This window comes from Macrotis lagotis, chromosome 1 (genome assembly GCF_037893015.1).
Source record: "Macrotis lagotis isolate mMagLag1 chromosome 1, bilby.v1.9.chrom.fasta, whole genome shotgun sequence".
Taxonomy (NCBI): Eukaryota; Metazoa; Chordata; class Mammalia; order Peramelemorphia; family Peramelidae; genus Macrotis; species Macrotis lagotis.
Window position 1 is genome coordinate 893,671,735 of NC_133658.1, and position 22,298 is coordinate 893,694,032.

Here is a 22,298-nt window from a genome sequence, read left to right on the forward strand (position 1 = left end):
CTGTGGGCCAGGGAGATTCATCTGGAAGCCACCTCACTTGAGCATGGCCTACCCTGAGTAGAGACCTACCTGAGCAGCATCTACCTGAGCATGCCACCCCCCCACACACCGGGGCATCCATCCTGGCTTTGCCCAAGGACACATCCAAGCAACCAAAGATGGGATTGGGCCCAGAGGTCCCACACCCTTTAATCACTAAGAGAAGCCTAGAGCCTAGGACAGGGTGGGAGGATCCTCATGGGTCCTCTGGTCTGAGGAAGGAAGCCCAACTTCAGTCCTGCTGACCCATTCCAGAAAGAGCAGAGCCTGGCTCTGTGTCTCTGGGTCCCCAGTACCTGGGTGGCAACCAAGGGACTTAAGAAGTATCCATCGTACTGAGACTGGATGAAAGAATTAGGGAGACTGAGCCCACTGAAGAGAAGACTCAAAGAGCTGATGGGCTGTGGCCCAGTGGGGAGGGCTCTGAGTCTAGAGTCAGAAGACCCAGAATCAAATCCAGCCTCAGACTTTTACTAGCATGTGATGCTGGCCAAATCACCTAACTGCTGCTGTCTGCCTCAGTTTCCTCATCTGTAAAATGGTGATAATAACAGCACTTACCTTTCAAGACTGTTGTGAGGATCCAATGGGATACTCACAATAGCTTTTCAAACCTTAACAGTGTCATTATATATTATTACATATTTATATTATTTATACATAATATTTTTATTTTATTTGATCTTCTCATATGTGATACAATAAATATAAAATACATTATAATGTATATATAAATAACAAAGATATTATATATTTATACATATGAGGTGTATATAAGATAAACATTACATTTATATCATTCAGGCAGCTATGTGCCACACCGGAAAGAGTGTTGGGCCTACAATCAGGAAGACTCATCTTTCCAAGTCTAAATCTGGCCTCAGATACTTACTAGCTGGGTGATCCTGGGCAAGTCCCTTCACCACTCTGTTTGCCTTAGTTTCCTCATCTCTAAAGCTGGAGGAGTATACATCCCTATTTAAAATAGTTGGATAAGGAAACCACTCCTGTGGCTTTGCCAAGAAAACCCCAAATGGTGTCACCAAGAATTGGGCACAACTGAGCAAAGCAAAATGCATCAATATTATTGCTGTTTTAAAGAAGAAATTTTGCCTTTCCTGCTCCTGTTAGAACCTTGGGTGTGTCACAGGAAGAGTCATTTCCTCTCTGTAGTTTTCGCAGAAGAATGATATCACTATATTGAACAAGATGATTTATGGGATTCCTGAAACTCTGATGTCCCTCCTAGGTCCCACATTATGGGTTCTAAGGAACCTCCAAGCCCTTAGACATTGTTTGCCTTTATGATTTTCTATTTAAAAAAAAGAAAAAAGACGACACCCAGCATCTCCAGACACACCATGTGAGCCAGGGAGGTGACAGCACTGTCTGGAGTTAGAAGGAACCTTCTCATTTTCTCACACTGTGAGTGTGCAGCCCAGCAGGATTTGAACCCAGGGCTCTTCCTCGTGGGCACGCCCTGGCCTCCTTGGTGGGCCCTGCTCTGAGGCACCAGCTCAGGACAGAGCCGACGGACCCCAAGGCACAGCCTCGGCCCAGCTCTGGACTTTCTTGTTCCACTCTCCCATTCACAAATCTAAGGCAAAGGTTACCCTGGTCCCCAGTGCGTGTGGAGGGGAGCAGAGACCTGGAATCTGAAACCTGTCCGGTCCTGGGGGGCCACCCCTGCCCCCAGCAAACTGGGGCAGAATCCAGGCTAGTTTAGGGAGGGGCCGGACCCGACCAGAGGTCAGCCTTGGCTCCAGGGAGCACAAGGTCAATGTCTGAGGCACCTGGACACTGAGCCTGAGGGAGGGGGGGAAGGAAGGAAGGAAGGAAGGAAGGAAGGAAGGAAGGAAGGAAGGAAGGAAGGAAGGAAGGAAGGAAGGAAGGAAGGAGGGAGGGAGGGAGGGAGGAAGGAGGGAAAGAGGGAAGGAGGGAAGGAGGGAAGGAAAGGAGGGCGAAAAAATGAGTGGCTTGTCTGAAACCATTAGAATGAATCAGGGAGGATTTGTTCAGTGTTACTATGCATCAGATAACTTTTCTGTGAGTAGTAGACAGCCCCAGGGCTGGAGTCAGGAGGACCAGGGTTCCAATCTGTTCTCAAACACTTCCTAGCTGGGTGACCCAAGGCAAGTCACTTAAACCCTATTTGCCTCGATTTCCTCATCTGTAAAATAGGGATAACAACACACCTACCTAAATACACAACAACTTAAAAGCTTTATTTAAACATTAACCATTATTATTGCAAAAAAAAAAAACTCCTTGGGGCATCAATTCCTTAGCACCTTTGCACACATAAGTGCTTGGTAAATGTTTAATTGTTCTGTCCATGCACTGAGCCATCCTTGCTCTAATCTTTCTGACCCTCAGGTTTCTCCTCTGGAAAATGACAGAGAAAGAAACTGAGGCCCAGACACATCATAGACGGAGAGCTGGAAGGGATGGAGGAAGACATCGTCTGGTTTGTTGTTGTTCATTTGTGAAGGACTCTTCCTGCTCCCATTTGGGGTTTTCTTGGCAGATTTCCTGAGCTGTTTGCCATTTCTTTTTCCAATTACATTTTACATTGGAGGAAACTGAGGCAGACAGAGGTAAAATGACTTGGCCAGAGTCATGAAACTAGCATATATCCGAGGTTGAGTCTTCCCGACTCCAGGCCCTCAGTGAATTTTGGCACCATCGAGCAGCCCACCCCTTGTTTCCAGAAGCCTAGATTAAAACTGGAAGGACCCCTAGAGACCACTGACAAGAAGAAGCTGAGGCCCAGAAAGGCCCAAGATTCACAGAAGCAGGATCAGATGCAGGTCTTTGGAATCCTCTTTCCAGATCTTTCTGCTTGCCCTTATTTCCTCTTTTGGGTGGGGTGGGGGGAGGGACAATTAGGTGATACAGTGGGTAGAGCACCCCAGCCTGAGTTCAAATCTGCCCTCAGACACTCGTTAGCTGTGTGACCTTGGGCAAGTCACTTCACCTTGACTGCCTCCCATCCAGGGTCATCTCCAGTCATCCTGAGCATATCTGGCCCCTGGACCAGATGGCTCTGGAGGAGAAAGTAAGGTGGGTGACTTAGCCCAGCACCCCCTCACTCAAATCCAATTCATGTGCTTGTTGTGGCATCACCTCCCTGATGGCATGGTCTTCTTCAAGAATGAAGTTCCACATCATTCTCTAATTATCATTTTCCTCTCTTTGGACCCCAGTTTCCTCAACTGTAAAAAGGGTATAAGATTTTCCCTAAGGGCAGTTATGTTTATAAACCTTTAAGCATCATGGAAAGTATGAGCCAATAGTTTACTTCAATGCCTACCCAAGAATGAAAGGCCTCAGCCAACATTTTCCATCTTCCCCATCTCCCCAGAGCCCCTCTGGGGGCAAGGGACCAGGCCAGAGAGCACTGGGTCCTGTCACAGGCTCTGCTCCCTTTTCCACTCCACTGCTTTAGGGGAATTCTTGGGATGCCTCATTAGGTTGTGGAGGATGGGGCCAGTTTCTGAGGCTGAAGCAAAGAACGGTAACCTTGGCTTCTCTCCCCTCATCCCAGCCCTACCCTCCACCTCCCCCTGCCTCCAGCCTCATCCATTCTCCCAAAGCTGTCAAACAATATTCCGAAAGCTGGGGGCTGACCATGTTCTCAGCCTGCCCAACCATCTCCCAAATGCTTCTAGAACGGGTGACAAACCCCTCCTCTCTCCTTGGTCTTCCCTACCTGGCTTCCTTCATTATCCCTCTTGTATCTCACATTCCAGTTAAAAGTGGTGAGCTCACCCCCTGTACTGAACATCCCATTTCCCACCTCCACACCTTCGCATATCTCCCTCATCACCTCCAACTCCTGGAACCTTTTAATTTAGCTCAGGGGCTATCAGAGCCTTTTTTTTCTGGTTCTCCCAGGTGCCAGTCCTTCAACACCCCTATTGGTATTTTGTCTAACTTTTTCTCTTTTTCCCCTTCTCTCTCTTTCCTTCTCTCTCTCTCTCTCTCTCTCTCTCTCTCTCTCTCTCTCTCTCTCTCTCTCTCTCATAATCTCTCTCTCACACACACACACACACACACACACACACATATCACACATACACACAGAGTTTTCTGGATCTTTCTGTTTTCTAAAGCTAGAGGAGGGTTGGCAAGGAACAAGAGTGGGTCCAAGCTGGCAGTCTGTTTTTGCTCCCAAGACTCATCTGCCCAAGGTGATTTTCCTCAAGTCCAAGTCTAAATCACCCCCCTCTTCCCATTAGTCTCCAGAGGCTCCCTATTACCCCCCATGATCAAAGGTGAAATCCCTTTTGGTTTTTAAAATCAACCAATAAACGTTTATTAAGCTCCTACCATGTTCTAGACTCTGTTGGGGATACAAAAAGAGGCAAAAGACAAGTCTCTGCCCTCAGGGAGCTTACAATCTAATAGGATTAGAACCAGTGTACTCAGATTCCTCCAGTTATCTAACCTTTTAACTGACCTGGGCAGCCTCTACAACCCAGCCTTTCTGGTATTTTTGCACTCCCCACCCGCACAATCTCCAGTTTCCACACCTTTGCACTGGCTTTTACCCTTGCTCAGTACACTCTCCCTCCTCTTCTGCCCTGCCAGTCCCACAGGAAGGAAGGAATACTTCTGGCCCTAGGGAGTGTCCCAACCTGTCCAGGCAGAACCTCCCTCCAGCTAGGGCCTGCTGGCACAGTGGCCTGGGGCCTCCTCTGCTTCCTGGTGCTGCAACCTGAGCCCGGCCTGGGCAGGTCTCAGGACAGTGCTACCGGACACCTGTGCTCTGCTAAACCTGACCCCAGAGTTGCAACTCGAAGCTGGTGGGCCAAGGCTTGAGGGCCTGGGGGCTTGAGTCCTGGCCTTCTGCCCCTTCTGCCCACCTTCCCTGCCATGGCTTCCTTCCTCTCAATCCCCTTCCTTCCTTCTCTCCAGGAGGACAAAAGAGGAACGGTCATCTGTCCAGAGAAGGCCTGGAGCCTCTTGGATAGGTGCAGAGGTATCTAGTTTATTATTAAAGGAAACCAGGAGCACTCTGTAAGGTGGCCAGAGCTCGCAAGGCTGAGCAACAACTGGCACTGGACAGGACCAACCTGGCCAACAAAGTTTGGCTGTTCTAGAGCCACTGGAGGCTGAGTGTCCCCCTTAGGCTGCAAAGAACTGACCCCAGCAAAGGGCAACATGTGGCATGCTTTCAGTTCCCCAAACTCTGCTGATCAGGTCTGCCCACCCCCAAAGTGCTACCATCAGGACATCTGCTCCCCCCGGGTTAGGAGAACATCACCAGAGAACTCTGAAGAGAGAGTGCGGGCAGTGAACCTGGGGGGGGGGGTGCTGGAAAACTCAGAGCCCGAGGGACCACTGCTTCTTGGCCCTTGGATTTCAGGGGGCTCTGAAAGTGGATGGGGAAAAGTCACACCTATCATCTTCACTGATTTCTAAATGAAGTGGAGCATTTCCTTCAATGGATGAAAAAAAGTGTGGCTGAGGGGCAGCTGGGTGACCCTGGAGTCAAATCTAGCCTCAGACACTTACTAGTTGTATGACCTTGTGCAAGTTATGTATGTTGTATGACCTTAAGTCTCAAAAGAAAAAGAAAGGGGGGGTGGCTAGGTGGTGCAGTGGATAGAGCACCAGCCCTGGAGACAGGAGTACCTGAGTTCAAGTCCAGCCTCAGACACTTAATAATTACCTAGCCGTGTGGCCTTGGGCAAGTCACTCAACCCCACTGCCTTACAAAAAATTAAAATAAAAATAAAAATAAAAGCATGATTGTGAGGAGGGGTTCCTAGCAGCCCACCAAAAGGATCTATGACCCAGAAAAAGTTAAGGACCCCTAGTCTAATCTAGACCTGAGTTCAAATGTGATCTCAGACACTTACTAGCTGTACGACCCTGGGAAAGTCATTTAATCCTCAAGTCTCAAAAAAAAAAAAAAACAAAAGAGGCATGATTGTGAGGAGGGGTCCCTAGGCTGAAGCAGCCCATGACCCAGAAAAGGTTAAGGACCCCTAGTCTAATCTAGTCCTCTCATAAAACAGAGGTTCTGAGGGTGAACAAGGTGGACAAGAGATCTGACAAAGCGGGGTGCCTAGGCTTGGACCCCAGACCTGATGAACCTCGATTAAGAAGTGGCTTCAAAGTTCACTTAGTTCAAACCCTTTGTTTTACAGCTGAGGAAACTGAGGCCCCGGGAGGGACACAACTTGTCCCTCCAATCTTCCAGGAGCTCAGGAGCAGAAGTGACTTTCAAGCCTCAAGGCTGGGACTCTCCAATTCTGCATTCTTAGCCCTAAACCAAGCCGTCTCCCACCAGGATCTCCTGCCAGTATCAACCAACCCTGGACCATGGGAATTCAGATGTGCTGGTGCCTGCCAGAGAGCATGACCTGATGGGAATAGAAGGTTCAGAGGGTCTGGGTTTGAATGTTACTGCCACATGGGCCTTGGATTCCTCCTTTGTAAAATGAGTGGGGTGGATTAGATTAGGGTTCCTTAATCTTTTTTTTTTCATTCCCAAGTCCCTTACGGTACCCTGGTAAAGCAAATATTGTTTTGAAATAATTGAAAGAAATTCTAAATTTCAGTCAGAGTTGAGTGAAAATCAATTTCACAGATGCCAAGGATCTACCCACAGAGCCCTATGCCCCTCGTGGGGGGTCCAAGACTAGGGAAATGGCAGAGTTCCTTCCAGCTCTCCATCATTACCGAGAATAAGGATGGTCTGGCCGTTCTCAGACTCTCCTCTGACCTGATCGGGCACTGCCTTCCTGCGAACTCCTAGCCTCTCTAGGACTCCCCGAAGAACACAAGGCACCCCGAGGGTGAGAAGACAGACACTCACTTCTGGCTGGCCCCCTGGACGTCTACGATGTTAGAGAAGAGGTGGTGATGCTCTGTCTGGGTCATGGTCGCCTTCAGCTCTTTGGATTTCAGGAACTCGGACACGAGGATCCCCAGGCTGTGCAGGTAGGAGAACTCGGAAGTGATGATCTCAAAAATTGCCTGTGTGTCCCCAGATGGCATGGGGAGGGAGAGAGATGGAAAAAGGGAGATGAGGAAGGGGGAAGGAGATGGGGAAAGGGAGAAAGTCAAGAAAAGGAGAGAGACAGAAATGAGGAAAGGATGGAGAGAAGGGAGAGAGAAGACGGAGATGGAGAGATAAGATGGGAAGGGTAGAGAGATGAGAGGAGGGGGAAGAAATGGGAGAGATGAGATAGTGGAGTGAGGGATAAGATGAGGAGAGAGGGAAGGAAGAAACAGATGGGAAGATATGGGGAGGAAAGATGAAGAGACAGTCAAGAGAAAGAGGGGAGAGACAGATGGAGGATCCCAGTAAATAGAGAGAGAGAGACACAGAGAGACCCAGAGAAGGCCAGTCAGTCAGCCGGTCATACATAATGGAACCTCAAATGGGCAGGGCCCGGAAAAGGTGCCTCCTCCACCCTCTGCATTGGCCAAGACACTGTGTCCCTGGGGGTCACTGCATCCCTGGGGGTCACTGCCCAGAGTGGAAGGGAGGTCCCGTTCTCAGACGAAAGGTAAAGGCAGCTAATGATGAGGAGAGAAAGTCTGTGTTTGGGGCAGGGAGGAGGCACCACAGGCGAGACCTGAAGTCAGAAAGACCAGAGTTCAAATCCCGCCTCAGATACTGGCTAGCTGTGTGACCTAGGCAAATCCTTCACTCAACCTCTGACTGCCTCCATTTCCTAATCTGTAATATGTAATAATGATAGCATCTACTTCTCAGGGCTTTTGTGAAGATTAAATGAGATGATGATTCTAAAGTAATCGGCAGGTCTTAAAGTGATATATAAATGCTAGCTGATGATGATGATGAAGTAATTTGGCCCCTCTCATCCTGTTTCCAGGGGACTGAAGAGTGGCAGAGAAGAGAATCAGGGCTCAGTGTTCTAAGGGAATAAGCTCAAGATCTGTAATGCCCTCAGCACAGGGGATTCACCTGGGAAACATCCTTGGCTAAAACAGATCACAATCCGTTTTGGGAAAACCCAAAGGTTCTGAAGGAGTTAAATAACCCACAGTCCATGTCAGAAGCAAGGAACCTGGATCGGCCTAATATGAGCCCAAACCTTTCTCTCACTACAACACAGGACTGGACTCCTGCGTGATCAATAAAGTTAGATCATAGGCATCTGAATAGGCTGGAATTGGAGGACAACTAGAGCCCTGGTCTGGGGTTCATCTCCCCCTACCCTTTGACTCTCTTCCTTCTACCTCTCTTCTTCTGTGTGCCTATCTCTGTCTTTTTACTGGCTCTATTCTGTCTCTCTTCTCTCCTTTCTCTTCTCTTTTCTCTCCCTCTTTTGTCTTTCTCTCTTTTCTGTCTCTTTTCTCTCTGCCTGTCTTCCATCTTTTACTTTCTCTCTCTCTCTCTCTCTCTCTCTCTCTCTCTCTCCCCCCCCTCCCTCCTTCCCTCACTTTGCTCTTCTCTCCATCTTTTCTTTGTCTCTCTCTTTTTCTGTCTCTTCTCTTTTCTGTCTTCCATCTTTCTTTTCTTTGTCTCTCTCCCTCTCCTTGCTCTTCTCTCTTTCCTCTCTTATTTCTCTCCTTCTTTTCTGTCTCTCTCTTCTTCCTTTTCTCTCTCTCCTCTGATGGACAAATGAGAGGCAGGAAGCAATCATTACAGTAAAGGAATATTCAGCATCTTTGAGTTTTCATCTGGGAAGGTTGCAGGAAACACCTGCTAGGACCACCCTTACCTCTTGCCGCTTCCGCTCTTCAGGGGACAGCTGATTCAGTATCCCAGATTCCACAACCTGAGGAACACAGACACACAAATATCATAAATATTGCGAACCGCTGCTCTGTATTGAGGCCAGGATCATGGACAAGGGCTGGAGAGAAGCCCAGGACCAGGACTGCCTGGGAAAAAAGCCTTCACAGTCTGGCTAACCCTCCTCTTTTCCAGCTGATTTCCCCTTATTCCTCTCCACACTCAACATTTTTTTATTTTCAATTGATATTTTACTTTATTTTTCCAATTACATGCTACTAAAGTTTTTCAACCTTCATCCACACACATATGCACATTTCTAAGTTATATAATTTCCTTCCACCCTCCCTTCCCACCCACCCCCTCCCCTCAGCAGCAGTCAGGTGAATATTGGACATACACATTTCTGTTTAATATGTCTATAGATTAGTCATTTTTGGTATGAGGAATTGGGATTAAGGGAAAAGAAAGAAAATCATGGGATTGGCAAGAAATTCATAAGAGAACATTTTAAAACATGAATGTAGCATTCATTCAGATTCTGATGGGTTTTTTTCTGTGTTTCATTTTGTTTTTCTTCCTCTGGATGGGGATAGCATTGTCCATAGCCGATCTAATATAATTTTCCTAGCTCTCTGGCCTGCTGAGAGGAGCTGCTTCCATCAAGGTTGTTCTTCTCATCATGTTGATGTGTAAATTGTTCTCTTGGTGCTACTCCATTTGCTCAGCATCAGATTCTGTAAGTCATTCGATGCTTCTCTAGAGTCCAGCCACTTATGGTTTCTTTTTTTTTTTTTTTTTAGGTTTTTATTTTTCCCAAGGCAATGGGGTTAAGTGGCTTGCCCAAGGCCACACACACAGCTAGGTAATTATTAAGTGTCTGAGACTGGATTTGAACTCAAGCATTTCTGACTCCAGGGCTGGTGCTCTATCCACTGCACCACCTAGCGGCTCCTCCTTTATGGTTTCTTACAGAACAATAGTATTCCATAGTATTCGTGGACCAAAACTTGTTCAGCCATTCCCCAGTTGGTGGGAATCCCCTCAATTTCCAATTCTTTGCCACTACAAAAAGAGCTGCTGTGAATATTTTGGAACAAAACACTCACCATTCTAACAAAATTGCTTCTATCCCCAAAATTCGGACCTCTGGACCTTTGCTAATCCTGAGCTCTCACTCTTGCCTCTCAGAATTCCCATCCCCTATTAAGGCAGCCCAAGCACCAACTTTTCCAAGTCTTACTTGATATTTCCCATCATTAGCAATTCTCTCTCAAATTATTCTGTAATTTGACCTGTTTCCAGGTGAATGATGAATTCCCTGAAGAGACTGCATTATTTGAATCTGTATTGCACATTTCCATTTGGAAGGAACCAATGACCATATTTTACATAATTTAGGACCATTTCCTTCTCTGTGTCTATTGTAGGCTGTAAGCTTGGCTGAGGTTAGGGGCTGTGATTTTTATGTGTATCTCCTTTAGGTATCTTAGTGTATAGAACACTTTATAAATGTTACTTGTTAATCTGGCTTTATTCTCCTAAAAAATGACTCCATTGTTTATTTATCTGAGATACACCTTATGTATCTTCACCCAACAGGGTTTGCCCATCACAGTAGGGGGTCAATGAAAGCAGTTCTGTGGGCTCCAGGTAAAGGACCCCTGATTTAGCAGCTGTGTACCCCTCCAGACTGGAAAGGAAAAAGAGTAAGCAGGGAGACCAGTGAGGAAGCTGCAATGGGAGGTGCCGAGGAACCAGAAGTAGAGAGGAGGGAGGAAGGACTCAAGAGATGTGGTTGGATCTGGGGGTTCAGGAGGTAAGAGAGTCAAAAATGCCCAGGAGCTGCCAACCTACAGTTCTTGCAGGATGTCACAGAGAGGGATGTTAAGAGGAGAGTGACCTTAGGAGAGTCACTTAACCCTATTAGCTTGCAAAAAACAAAAAAATAGAGGAGAGTAAGTCCTAGGGAAGTCCCAGGGGTACTGAAATGTCCATCTGGGGGCAACTAGTATGAGGGACCCCCTCAGCTGTCTTGCAGCAGACACCTTAGAGCAAAGGAACCTCAAACACAGCCTGGGCCAGCCTGGCACATTGGCCTCCCTGTGGGGGCAGGACAATGCCTTCCTGAATGCCCGCCCACCTGCAGCTGCAGGTGGGACACTTGCCCAGAACCAAATGGCTGAGCCAGCACTTGTGAACTCATAAATCCCTGCTACTCCACATTCTTCACCCAGGCCAAGCACTCCTTTGGGCACTGCCCACCCCAAGGAGATCCAGAGTGGCCAAAGTCCAACCTTGTCCTCGGATCCAATGAGGAAATTGAGATCCAGACAAAATGAGTGACTTGGGGTCAGGGTTGAGATTTGGAACCAGGTCCTCCGAGCATTGAGCATACCATGGGGAGGGAGAAGAGAGGAGGGAAAGGAAGGGAGGGAAGAGGGAAGGGGAGAAGGAAAAAAGGGGTAAGGAGAGAAGAGAAGAGGAAAATAACAAAAGGGGAGAAGGAAGAAATGAGAAGGGACCAGATGAAGGAGAGAAGGAAAAGGAGGGAAGAAGAGAAAGGGGAAGGAGACAAGGTAGAAGGAAAGAGAAGAAGAGAAGGAAGAAGACAAGAAGAGAAAGGGAAACTGAGGAGGAAAGGGGGCAAGAAAGGGAAGATCGAGAAGAAAAGGGGGTGAAAGCAAGCAGAAATGAGGGGTGAGCCTTGGAAGGATTCTGGGGGGCTGCCTCTGGTTCTTAGTTTCTTAGGTTCTTCTCCTCTACTCTTAGAGAGTAAAGGAAGCTGGAGGAGTGAGAATTCAAACTGGGGGGAAGGCATCCCCTTTCTGGAGGCCTGGAGAGTACAGCTGAGCTGAGTCTGGTGTAGAGGCCGATTCTTCGGCCTCTGCCCAGCCAGCGCCACTGCCCTCCACGCACTCCCAGGTGAGTCACTGACGGGCACCTCCGAGCCATCCGGGGATCACCTCACCCCACCCCAGCCTGCCCCACCCAGGCTGCTGCCACCTAGGTGCTCTCTCTGCCCACAGGCTGTCTTGGAAGCTGACTGACCACCCACCCAGCTTGGCTTGTGACTTGGCAAGCTCACCCTGGTCCTCGGGGGACTGGGGCAGCCAAGCAGGGTGGGTGGGGGAGTCTTTCTGGCTGGCCTGGGAAACTCCTCCACTGCCCAGGGGTATTTACACACAGCTTCCTGCCTGTGAGATGGCATGGGAGGAGGTAGGAAAGGGGACAGGAAGGGGGGCAGCTGGGGGAGATGCCAGCAGGATCCCCAGCTCCTTGGCGGGATATTCAGTGAATTGGGACAGCAGCAAGACCACCAGGGAGGGAGAAGACCAGGAGCTCCAGAGACCCAGGTCACTAGGCTGCTAATTAGCCCTAGACAAGGACTGGACCTGGAGTCAGGATACAAAAACCCAAGCTACCATCTCCTCTTTAACAGGAAGCATTTTCCAACCACTCCCTTCTGTTAATTATTTTCCTATTTATCCTCTCAGTAGCTTTGCTGAGTCTATTGCTTGCTGCCTTCCCCGCTAGAGGATAAGCTCCTTGAGGCAAGAGACTGTTTTTTACCTCTTTTTGTCCATCCAATGCATAGCATAGTATCTGGTATGCAGCTGGTACTTAATAATTGCTGAATTGAATTAAATTCCCTCCCTTTACTTTGCTGAGAAATTTTCATAACTTTCCCATTAAACCTTCCATCATAAGTTCAATCTAGAAGAGACCTCAGAGGTCAGCACATCCAACCAATCCCTTCATTTTTACAGGGGGGACACCTGAGGCAAAGACTAACTTTGAACCTACACCATCTGACTCTAAGGAGTTTAATAAATGCTTACTGATCGAAAGATTCAATTCCTCACTTTAACACAGATGGGTAATGTTGACCCCATTAGCCAATGTCTCTAAGCTCCAACCTGTAAAATGGGGCTAACCACCTGCCATTTGTACCCCACGGGGAGATCATGAGGGTGAAGCTTTTCTGCAAGCTGCAAAGGCTTATAATAAACAAATTATACATGCAGGGACAAAGTCTCAGTCTATTAAAGGTGGAAATAGGCTTTAAAGGACATCTAAGTGTAACCTTCTTATTTTACAGAGAGGGAAAATGATCTCCAGACCAGGGGAAATGATTTGACCAGGGTCTCATTGTGAGTAGTGGTCAAATCAACCAATCAGTAAACATTTATGAAGCATCTAGATTATGTTCCATCTATTATTTTTTAAAGTGTTGGGAATACTTTAAAAAGGGGGAAAGAGAGTCCCTGTCCTCTAATGAGGAGACAACAAGCAGACAAATATCTACAAACAAAATATAAATGGGGGAAAAAAATCTCAAAGAAAAGCCATTAGCATTAAGGGGGACTGGGAAAAGCTTCCAACAGAAGGTAGGATTTTAGGTGGGACCTGAAGGAAGCCAGGAGGCAGAGAGTAGGAGGGAAAGTGTTTCAAAGTTTTGGAAACCTGCCCAGAAATCAAAAATCAAAAGAGGAAATCAAATCAAAAACCAGAAATTTGTAAGATACTTTTAGCCTCACAACTACCCTAGGAGGAAATGGTTATCTCCCAATATTCCAGGTAAGGAAACTGAGGATGAAAGAGGTTATAAGTGACTTGCCCAGGTCGTAGAGCTAATAAGTGTCTGACATCAAGTTTGAAACTCAGATCTTCCTAACTCCAGCGCCACTTAGCTGACCCAAACCCAAGTAACTATAATTCCAGTCACTGATTATATTATTCTCTCTTTTAATACACCAAGTTGCCTTTCTTTTTCACATTTACTTCTCTGGGACCTTGTTTTCCCTCTGTTAAAATTAGATCTGAAATGGATCAAAGTTCTCTTCAATTCCAGACCCATAATCTCATCTTTCCGGGCACCAGTTTTGTCGTCTATAAAATGAAGGGTTCAGTCGAGATAACTCTGAAAGGCCCCTTCAGTGAACTCGTTCTATCCCTCTCTTTGGTTCGTTCTCTCTCGCTCTCTCTCACTCTCTCTCTCTTGCTCTCTCGCTCTCGCTCACTCTCTCGCTTTCACTTGCTCTCTCTCTCGCTCTCGCTGTCTCTTTCTGTCTCTGTCTTTCTGTCTTTCTCGCTCTCTCTCTCTGTCTTTGTTTCCCTCACTCTGTCTTTTTCTCTGTCTCTGTCTCTCTGTCTCTTTGGTTCTCTCACTCTGTCTGTCTGTCTCTGTCTGTCTCTTTACCCCCACCCCCAGAGTCAACCCCTTTTCCCTGGACAATTAACCTTCAGGTGCTACCCAGACTCACCTGAGCAGGTGCTTCAAGGAACAATAGCACTATTGAATTGGTAAATGAAACCATGAACTTTTAAAAAATCAGAACAGTATATATGAACCATTAGCTAATTTAATGAAAAAAAAGAGAAGAAAACCAAATTCCTTTTTCATTTTTTGAAATTGCCAATATCAAAAATGAAAAAAAGAATGGTTAAATACAAGAAGAAAAAATAAAGGATACTATTTGAAATATTCAGTCCAGCTATATGACAGTACAAACAACTTATTTGATGAAAATGAATATTTGCAACATTATAAAATATTCAGATTAGAAGAACAAGAGAGAATTTAAATAATCAAATCTCAGAAAAAGAAACTAAACAAATCATAAATGAATCCCAAAGGAAAAATAAAAAAGAACCAACTCCTCACCAAATGGATTCACAAGTAAATTGTAACACTCAAAAACTTCCAATTAATTGCAATATTAGACTGTTTATCAGAAGCAAAGGGGATTCTATCAAATTCCTTCCCTGACACTATTATGATCTTGATGCCCAGGCCAGCAAGAGTTAAAACAGAAAAAAAACAACTCTTGACCTGGATTATCTCAAATAATGAATAAAACAATTAACAAAGACCTTATGACAACATATCACCAAGTTGGATTTATAGCATGGATGAAAGGTTAGTGTACAGGAAAACAAATTTAACCATGTTAATTTAAATAAATTTAACCATATTAATAACAAAACTAAAATTATATGATAATATCAATAGAAATAAAAAGAGATCTTGATAAAATACAGACATTTTTGTAGACAACTAGAAAATATAAGAATGTTTTGCTTAACGTGATAAACTGCATACATATAAAACCAAGAACCATCTATCTTTCTTTCTGTCTATCTATCTATCTACACATATATATATATGTATATATATATGTATATCCAGGATTAACTTAAAATATTTTTAATTGAGATCAATGGTAAAAGAAGAGTGTCCATCATCACTACTTCTATTTGACAAAATACTAGAAATACTATTATAACAAGAAAAAAAATTGAAAGAATTAAGCAGAGACCAGGAAGACAACAAATTATCTCTCTCCTTTTTTGGCAGATGAAATAATGGTTTACTTAAAGAGTTCACTAAAAATTAACTAGAATAAAAGCTTGAACAAAGTTGTAGGATATATAATAAACTCATACACATCACCAGCATTTCTTTATAATACCAAAAAACCCTAGTAGGAAGGGCAGAGAAATTTCATTTAAAATTACTAGAGAATATATAAAGTACTTACAAGTCTAACTACCAAGATATACATGAATTACATAAATGCAATTACAAGCTACTATTAATAAAATTAGAGACAGGGTCAACTAACTGGAGAAATATTAATTGCTTGTTATTATATTGGATGAGCCAATATAATAAAAATCAGAATACTTCACAAAACAACTTACTTTAGTCTAACACCTATCAAACTATCAAAGGACAATCTCATAAAACTTGAAGAAATAACTGAAATTCATATAGAAGCACAAAAGGTCAAGAATCTCAAGAGAAATAATGAAAAAAAATATGAAAAGGAATGGGGTCCTCGATGTGTCTGATCTTGAACTATGCTACAGAGTAATAATTCTTGAAACAATTTGATATAGGTTAAAAACTGATTGATAAATAAAACAGATTAAGTACACTCTACCTAGAAGCTAGAAATCTAATATTCGATAAATTCAAAGTCCCTAGGGTAAGGACTCAGGATTTGGTATTTAAAAAGAACAAAAAATGATGGGAAAGTAGACAGCAGTAATGCCATGAAATGAAAAGATGCTTGCTCTTTGGAAGGAAAGCTTTGGCAAATCTGGACAACATCCTAACAAGTAGAGATATCACCTTACTGACAAAGGTCCATATCATCAAAGCTGTGACTTTTCCACTAGCCAGGTATGGTTGAGAGTTGAACGATAAGGAAAGTTGAGTTCCACAGCAATGACATCTTCAAAAGGTGGTGGTGGAGAGCAAGGAGATCTAGTCAATACTTGGAATTATGTATAAAAAATGCCCTCTGACTCAGTTATACAAGTCTATACCAAAGAAACCTAAGAAAGAAGGAAAAGATCCCATATTCACAAAAACATTTACATCAGCTCTTCTAGGGAAGGCAAAGAACTCAAAAATGAGGGAGTTCCCATGAATTGGGGAATGGCCAAACAAGTTACAGCCTTCAGAATGCTACCATACTAAAAGAGATGACAATATGAATTTTAGAAACATGGAAAGATTTTTAAGCATTGATGCAATGAAGAAAGTGAAATCAGGAAAATAATTTATACTGTAACGTCAATGCTATAAAAACAAATGTTTTTTTTTAAAGCCTCATTCCCATCTCCCTCCCATTCCTTATCACACCTATAGCTTGCTTGTCATAGTTGGTTGGGTTTCTTTCCCATTAGTCTGTAAGCTCTCAAGGGTAGAGACTGTCTTTTGTTTTTCTTTGCCTGGCAGATAGTAGGAACTTAATAAATGTTGACTGAATGATCTTAAGAACTCCAAACACTGAAATTACCAGTCTTAATTGGGACCACCCACCTCAAGACATAGAGGCGATAGACCACTGGGAAGAATAAGAAATGCATTTTTGGAAATGACCAAAATGGAAATGTTTTGCTTTCCTGCATTTATGCGATAAGAGAATTTTTTTCTTTTAACCAGTCAATGGGGAGAGCAAAACAATGAATGTTTGGTGACTGAAAAGAACAAAATTAAATGAAAAAACAACACACAAAGATTTCAAGCCAAGGACATAGATGCTTCGCTATGGAGAGTCTGGGTCCTGAGCAGGGCTTCTCTGAGAAGCTGCAGAAGGGTCTGGAGGAGGACAGGAGGAAGCAAGGGCTGTGAGGGACTCAGGGGGTCCCTTCCCAGAGCACCTACCTCAGGGAGCTGGCTCCAGGTGACCTGGGCAGGTCGGTAACTCTTCACCACAATTGTGGTGTCTGCTTTGCAAGGACTCTCTGGGCTGGAACAGTCCTCCCGCTGATCATCGTCCCATTCGTGACTGGTGTTCAGACCCCTCTCCTGCAAGTCCTGGTAGAACCCCGGATCTGGGGACAGAAGGCGAGTCACAAGCTGATACAAGGACTCCGAAGAGACATCCTTGCCCTGCGCCTCTGAGGCAGCATCTCTCTCTGGGACCGCCGGGGATAGCGGGCCCTCCCTGGGGCCCCACAGAGACCCTGAAACCGAAAGGCGTCGGAGAGCCCCCCAGAATGGGCTCCCCTGCATATGGCTGTCTCCCATGGCTATATGGGGCTCGGCCAATTTGTTAAGGAGCTTTGGAGAAGAACGGCAACCAAGTGTAGAATGTGACACCTTTGAGACGGGAGTCCTAGCCCCTAGAGGACATGAGGTGATGGCCTGGAGAGTGGGGTCTAGGGAGGAGATGACAACCAACCACAGACACACCCGGTTCCAACTGAGTCCTGGAATGCCCCAAGGTTGGACCTTGGGAGCCCCCACTGATCCCTATTAAAGAATGCCTCAGCCTTTCAATAAATCCTCTAATTGTAGCCTATATTCTTTAACCCTAATAAGTCAGGCTAGAAACGCAGGGCCCCAGGACCACTTTAAGGCTCTCTGACACAGTATGGCTGCAGAACCTCACTCTGGAGGCTTCATTCAAGGACTCTTCCAGAATCCTTCAAAGACAGGGACTCCCCCTCCCCCCTCAGGAGGATTATAAGGCCCCTGAGATAAAGTTTGGAAAGCATTTTGCAAACATCAGAATATTCTGTCTATAAATAATTCTTCTTCTCATCATCAGATAGACCTTTGAACTTTTCTAAGCATTTTTTCCCTGAAAATCTGGCAGAGCACAGCAGTAGGGAATTCCCTCCTTCTAAATTCCGAGGCATCTTTTTGGTAGTGGCAGAAGAGACAGTTCCCTAATAGAATGTAAGCTGCTTTATTAATCAATCAACAAATACCCCATGTCTACCATGTCTAAGGCATGGGGAGTGAAAATATTAAAAAATTCATTCCTATCCTCAAAGTAGCTCCTATTCTATTGGGGGAGATAAAATACACACACACACACACACACACACACACACACACATATGTGTATATTTGCTATATATAGCATAAACACAAAAACAGATACTGAAAGGGCTTAATGTTTGTTGACTGAGTGGTTGATTCCTTGGGGGAAGGGGTAGAACAACGAAGGGACCTGATAGGTGTTGATTGAATGATTGATCTGGGAAGAACAGGACAAGTAATTTATCAAGTGCTAGACTTGTAATCATGAAGACCTGGGTTCAAATTCTGATTCTTATACGGATTACCTGTGGGATCCTGGACAATGCTACTTCACATGGCTCATTCTCAATTTCTTTTTTTTTTTTTTGGATTTTTTGGCAAGGTAATGGGGTTAAATGACTTGCCCAAGGTCACATAGCTGGGTCATTATTAAGTGTCTGAACCAGCTTTGAACTTAGGTCCTCCTGACTTTAGGGCTTGTGCTCTGTTTACTGTGCCACCCAGCTGCCCTCATTCTCAATTTCTTAAGTAAGATGGGGATCATTGATAACAACAGTGCTTAATATTTATATGTTTTCAGACCTACAAAGTATATTCTATACATTATCTCTTTTGGTCCTCACAATGACCCTCTGAGGTGGAAGTGGAGGCAGGACTCAACTCAGTAGAGAAGAAAGAGTGTTGATTTTGGATTCACAGTGGGTTCAAATCCCACCTCTGCAAAATAATATTGGTGTGACCCGGGGCAAGTCATTTCACCTCTTTGGGTTCTGTACTTGTAAAAGTCTAAAGCCGGACTCTTTCCATTGTAAATCATAAAGCACTCTAATTAGTCATAATACTAGTCTCCATGTCTCCAGAGGGACCCTCAAAGATGAAGACGTTCACATACCCCTGTTCCCCAGGGGCTGCTTTCCAAGATGCTACAGAGCGAGCTACACAGGTGAGAAGTGGGGGGGAGAAAGAAAGAAAGGAGGGAAGGAGGGAGGGAGAAGAGAAGAAGGGGGAGGGGAGGAGAGCACTCATTCTCCCACAGACTCCTATTTTAAAACTGATCATTTTGAAACCAAATCCTTTAGGGAAATGGGAGTTTCATCCACCAAAACTGAATTTACAGTGAATTTGGCTCAAATACAGTCCTGGCGGAGTCCAGTAATATTCTGTTTGAAGTACAAATGCCTTCCAAATCTTGGGGATTCTTTGCTTCTTTCATTTCCCTTTGTTCTGGGGGATGGTTTAACTGCTGTCCAGCCTGGGGGTCCAGGATGGGGGCCGTGCCTCCCCCCTTCCCAAGCTTCTTAGAAAACAACATCCTCAGGGAGGTCTGGCTGACCAGCCCAGTAGGGAAGCTGGTGAATGACGGCCAGAGGGGCCTGCCCAGTGTCCCGCCAAGGAATTGCGCCTGGAGGTCACACTCACCATCCTTGAAAGAACCCTTGTTTGGCCGCTTCCTTCCCAGAGTTTTCTGTAGGAAGAAGAGGAGGACAGAAAGGCACTTGGTTAAAGGATGGCAGCCAATGCTCGCTTTCTTCTCCCTCTCTCTCATCTCTTGAAAGTCGGCTGCTGGTTCACGGAGGTCCCTCTGGTGCGTCTACCCTGGTCACCCTCCAAGATCACCACCGGTGACCTGGGGCCCAGCCCACTCTGGCCATCTCCACCAAGGAAGAAGTCTACTGAGGTCTGATGGACATCTCTAACCTCTACCTCTTGAAAGACCAATGGTCCTTCAAGGCAGAGTTCTGGTAGCACCTCTTCTCTGAGGCCTTTCCTGATCACCCTGGTCTGAGCTATTGGTACTTTCCTCCGGAATTTTGGGATCCCAACCCCCTCAGTAGAATGGAAGCTTCTGGAAGCCAGTGACAGTTTGTTTTTACCTCTGTAGTCCAAAGAGCCAGCACAAATGGAAGTATTAGATTCATACTTTTGAGTCCAATTATAGCTATTTATCCGGCTCTGCAGGATCCATTCGCCTTCCCCTGAAGGGCCCCAGAACCGATGACCCAGCCCTTCCTTGAATCCAGCCAACCATTTCTTTAAGAGGCCCCTTTCTCTGGGAACACCTGCCCTTTCCTGTTCTGGGGAAGGACCAGGTTGGATTTCATCAGAACAACCTGGGACAAGAAACCTCCGAAGCTTCTGGGTAGAAAGAAAAGACTTCTCTTGGTGCTGAAAAGCAGGGAAAAGAAACAGTGGGGACCCACATGGACAAGCTCAGAGGGAAGCCCCCCAGGAGCAAGAGACACAGGACACCTGGACCCAAGTTTCCTAGTGCTTTGCCTGGAGGGACCTCTCCTCACCAAATACCCAGACCATTCCTGTAAAAAGGAAGAGGGACATTTAGGTGACGCCAGTACAATCCAGGAAAACTCATCATTACTTGATTTGTACTAGGGAGCTTCATGGGCAGCAGTAGTGGATACAGTGTTGGGTCTGGAGTCAGGAAGACCTGAGTTCAAATTCAACCTCAGACCCGAGCTGTGTGTCACTTTACCCTATTTGCCTCAGTTTCCTCATCTGAAAAATGAGCTTTAGAAGGAAATGGCAAATCACTCCAGTACCTTTGCCAGGAAAGCTCCAGATGAGGCTTTCAAACATGACTGAACCAACAACAACAAAAAAGGGAACTTAGTGACCTTATCCATCTATGGACTGTTTATGATTTATTCTATGTGCTACTATGGGGAACCAACAACAGTTCTCAAGACAGGGAAAAAGCTCAAATTACCTTCTATTTACTAATTTCAAATCTGACCTAAGATACTTCCTAGCCATGTGACCCTGGGCAAGTCACTTAACCTCTGTGCCTCAGTTTCCTTACCTGTAGAATGGGCATAATAATAACATTTGACTATCAGCTTTTTTATATTTATACAACACATAGTAAGTGCTACATAAATTATTGCTATACATTAGCATAGTTATATATTACTATTATAATAAAATACATATCATAATATATTGCTATTATAATTATACTGCATTATATATTGTTATTATCATTATGCCTTAGACCTTTCAATGGGGAAAATTCCATCTGCTCAGACAGGATATCTTCAGAAGCCAGGTGGTCCTGAGAAGCCCCCAAGGAGGGGAATGTAGAACTGACCAGTAGGATAAACTCAGCTCTCTACAGGGTTAACTTTGCTCAGTGCTCTGACCTCTCCACCCTCATTCTGCCTGTACAGAGCAGCAGCGTAATCATTTCCATCTGAGGCATCTGAAATTCCCAAGGCACTTCATTTTCTGGAGTCCCATCTGCTGTTGGTTTGAGTGAGTTATCAGAAAATAAGTATGGAACTCAACCAAAGACAGCCCCTTCACTGTGTATGTCACTGATGGAGGATGGGTCTTTCGCACATCAATTATTTGCTGGCGATTTTGATTCTCAAGCTAGTGATGCTTCAAAGTCTTTGGTGGCTCCCCTTTTACCAGAGCTTTAAAGATACCCACCATTTCTACTAACATTGCTGTATTTATTTCATCCAATTCTGCAATGCCTTCACACATCTGTCCCCTGGGCCTGAGACGCTTCCTCTCCCCATCTCTGCCACTCAGAATTTTACTAAGGTTCGGCTTCCCATCCCCCCCACTGGTTAAGTGTTCTGTCTCCATCCAATTGTTCTTACTCATCTGTGTACTCTCCATGTTCTCCCATAGAATGTAAGCTCCCTGAGGGTAGAGGGATTTATTTCCATTCTTGATTCTCATTCTGGTTCAGAATGGTGTCTGCTCCCTTCCAGTCTTTCTGGTCTTCTAATCTTTGGTCTCCTTCCACTTAACTAAGACTCTTTAACACCTGCTTACTTGAGGTTGCTCACACATAGCTCATGCTCTTGCGCTGGCTGTCCACCTTGTTTGGAATACACCTGGCTCCTCACCTTGGCTTCCTGGCTTTGGTCAAAGACTCACCTTCTTTGGGAGACCCTTCCCCATCCTCCTGGTTGTGTTTGGCTTCCCTCTGAGATGACCTTCTGGGTATTCCTGATATATCTTGAGATCTTTGGCTCTCTCCCCCTTGTGATATGTGAATTTCTTGAGTCCAAGAACTATTTTTTTTGTCTTTACATCCCCGGTGCTTAGACTGGGATGGAAGTCCAGGGACGATTCAACTGCTAATCACTGCAAAAACTTTTAACTGGCTGTTTGTCTCTATTTAGATAGTCTGGAGGGCCACCTCACCCCACCCTGGGGGACATGTCCATGTTGATGGTTGGTCATGTTGAGGACACCCAAACAGTTTAGACCACA

The 22,298-nt window shown here is 45.2% G+C and overlaps 1 protein-coding gene across 1 annotated transcript in view; it reads right to left on the reverse strand.

Annotated features, from left to right (window-relative positions):
- The window catches only part of ARHGEF16 (Rho guanine nucleotide exchange factor 16), a 78,294-nt gene that overhangs the window by 22,222 nt on the left and 33,774 nt on the right, over positions 1-22,298 (reverse strand). Inside the window, exons 5-6 of the mRNA XM_074218668.1 lie at positions 8,748-8,804; positions 6,869-7,029 (exon numbers count right to left, since the gene is read on the reverse strand). Coding sequence (XP_074074769.1) covers positions 6,869-7,029; positions 8,748-8,804 — 218 coding nt within the window. The remainder of the gene's footprint in view (positions 1-6,868; positions 7,030-8,747; positions 8,805-22,298) is intronic.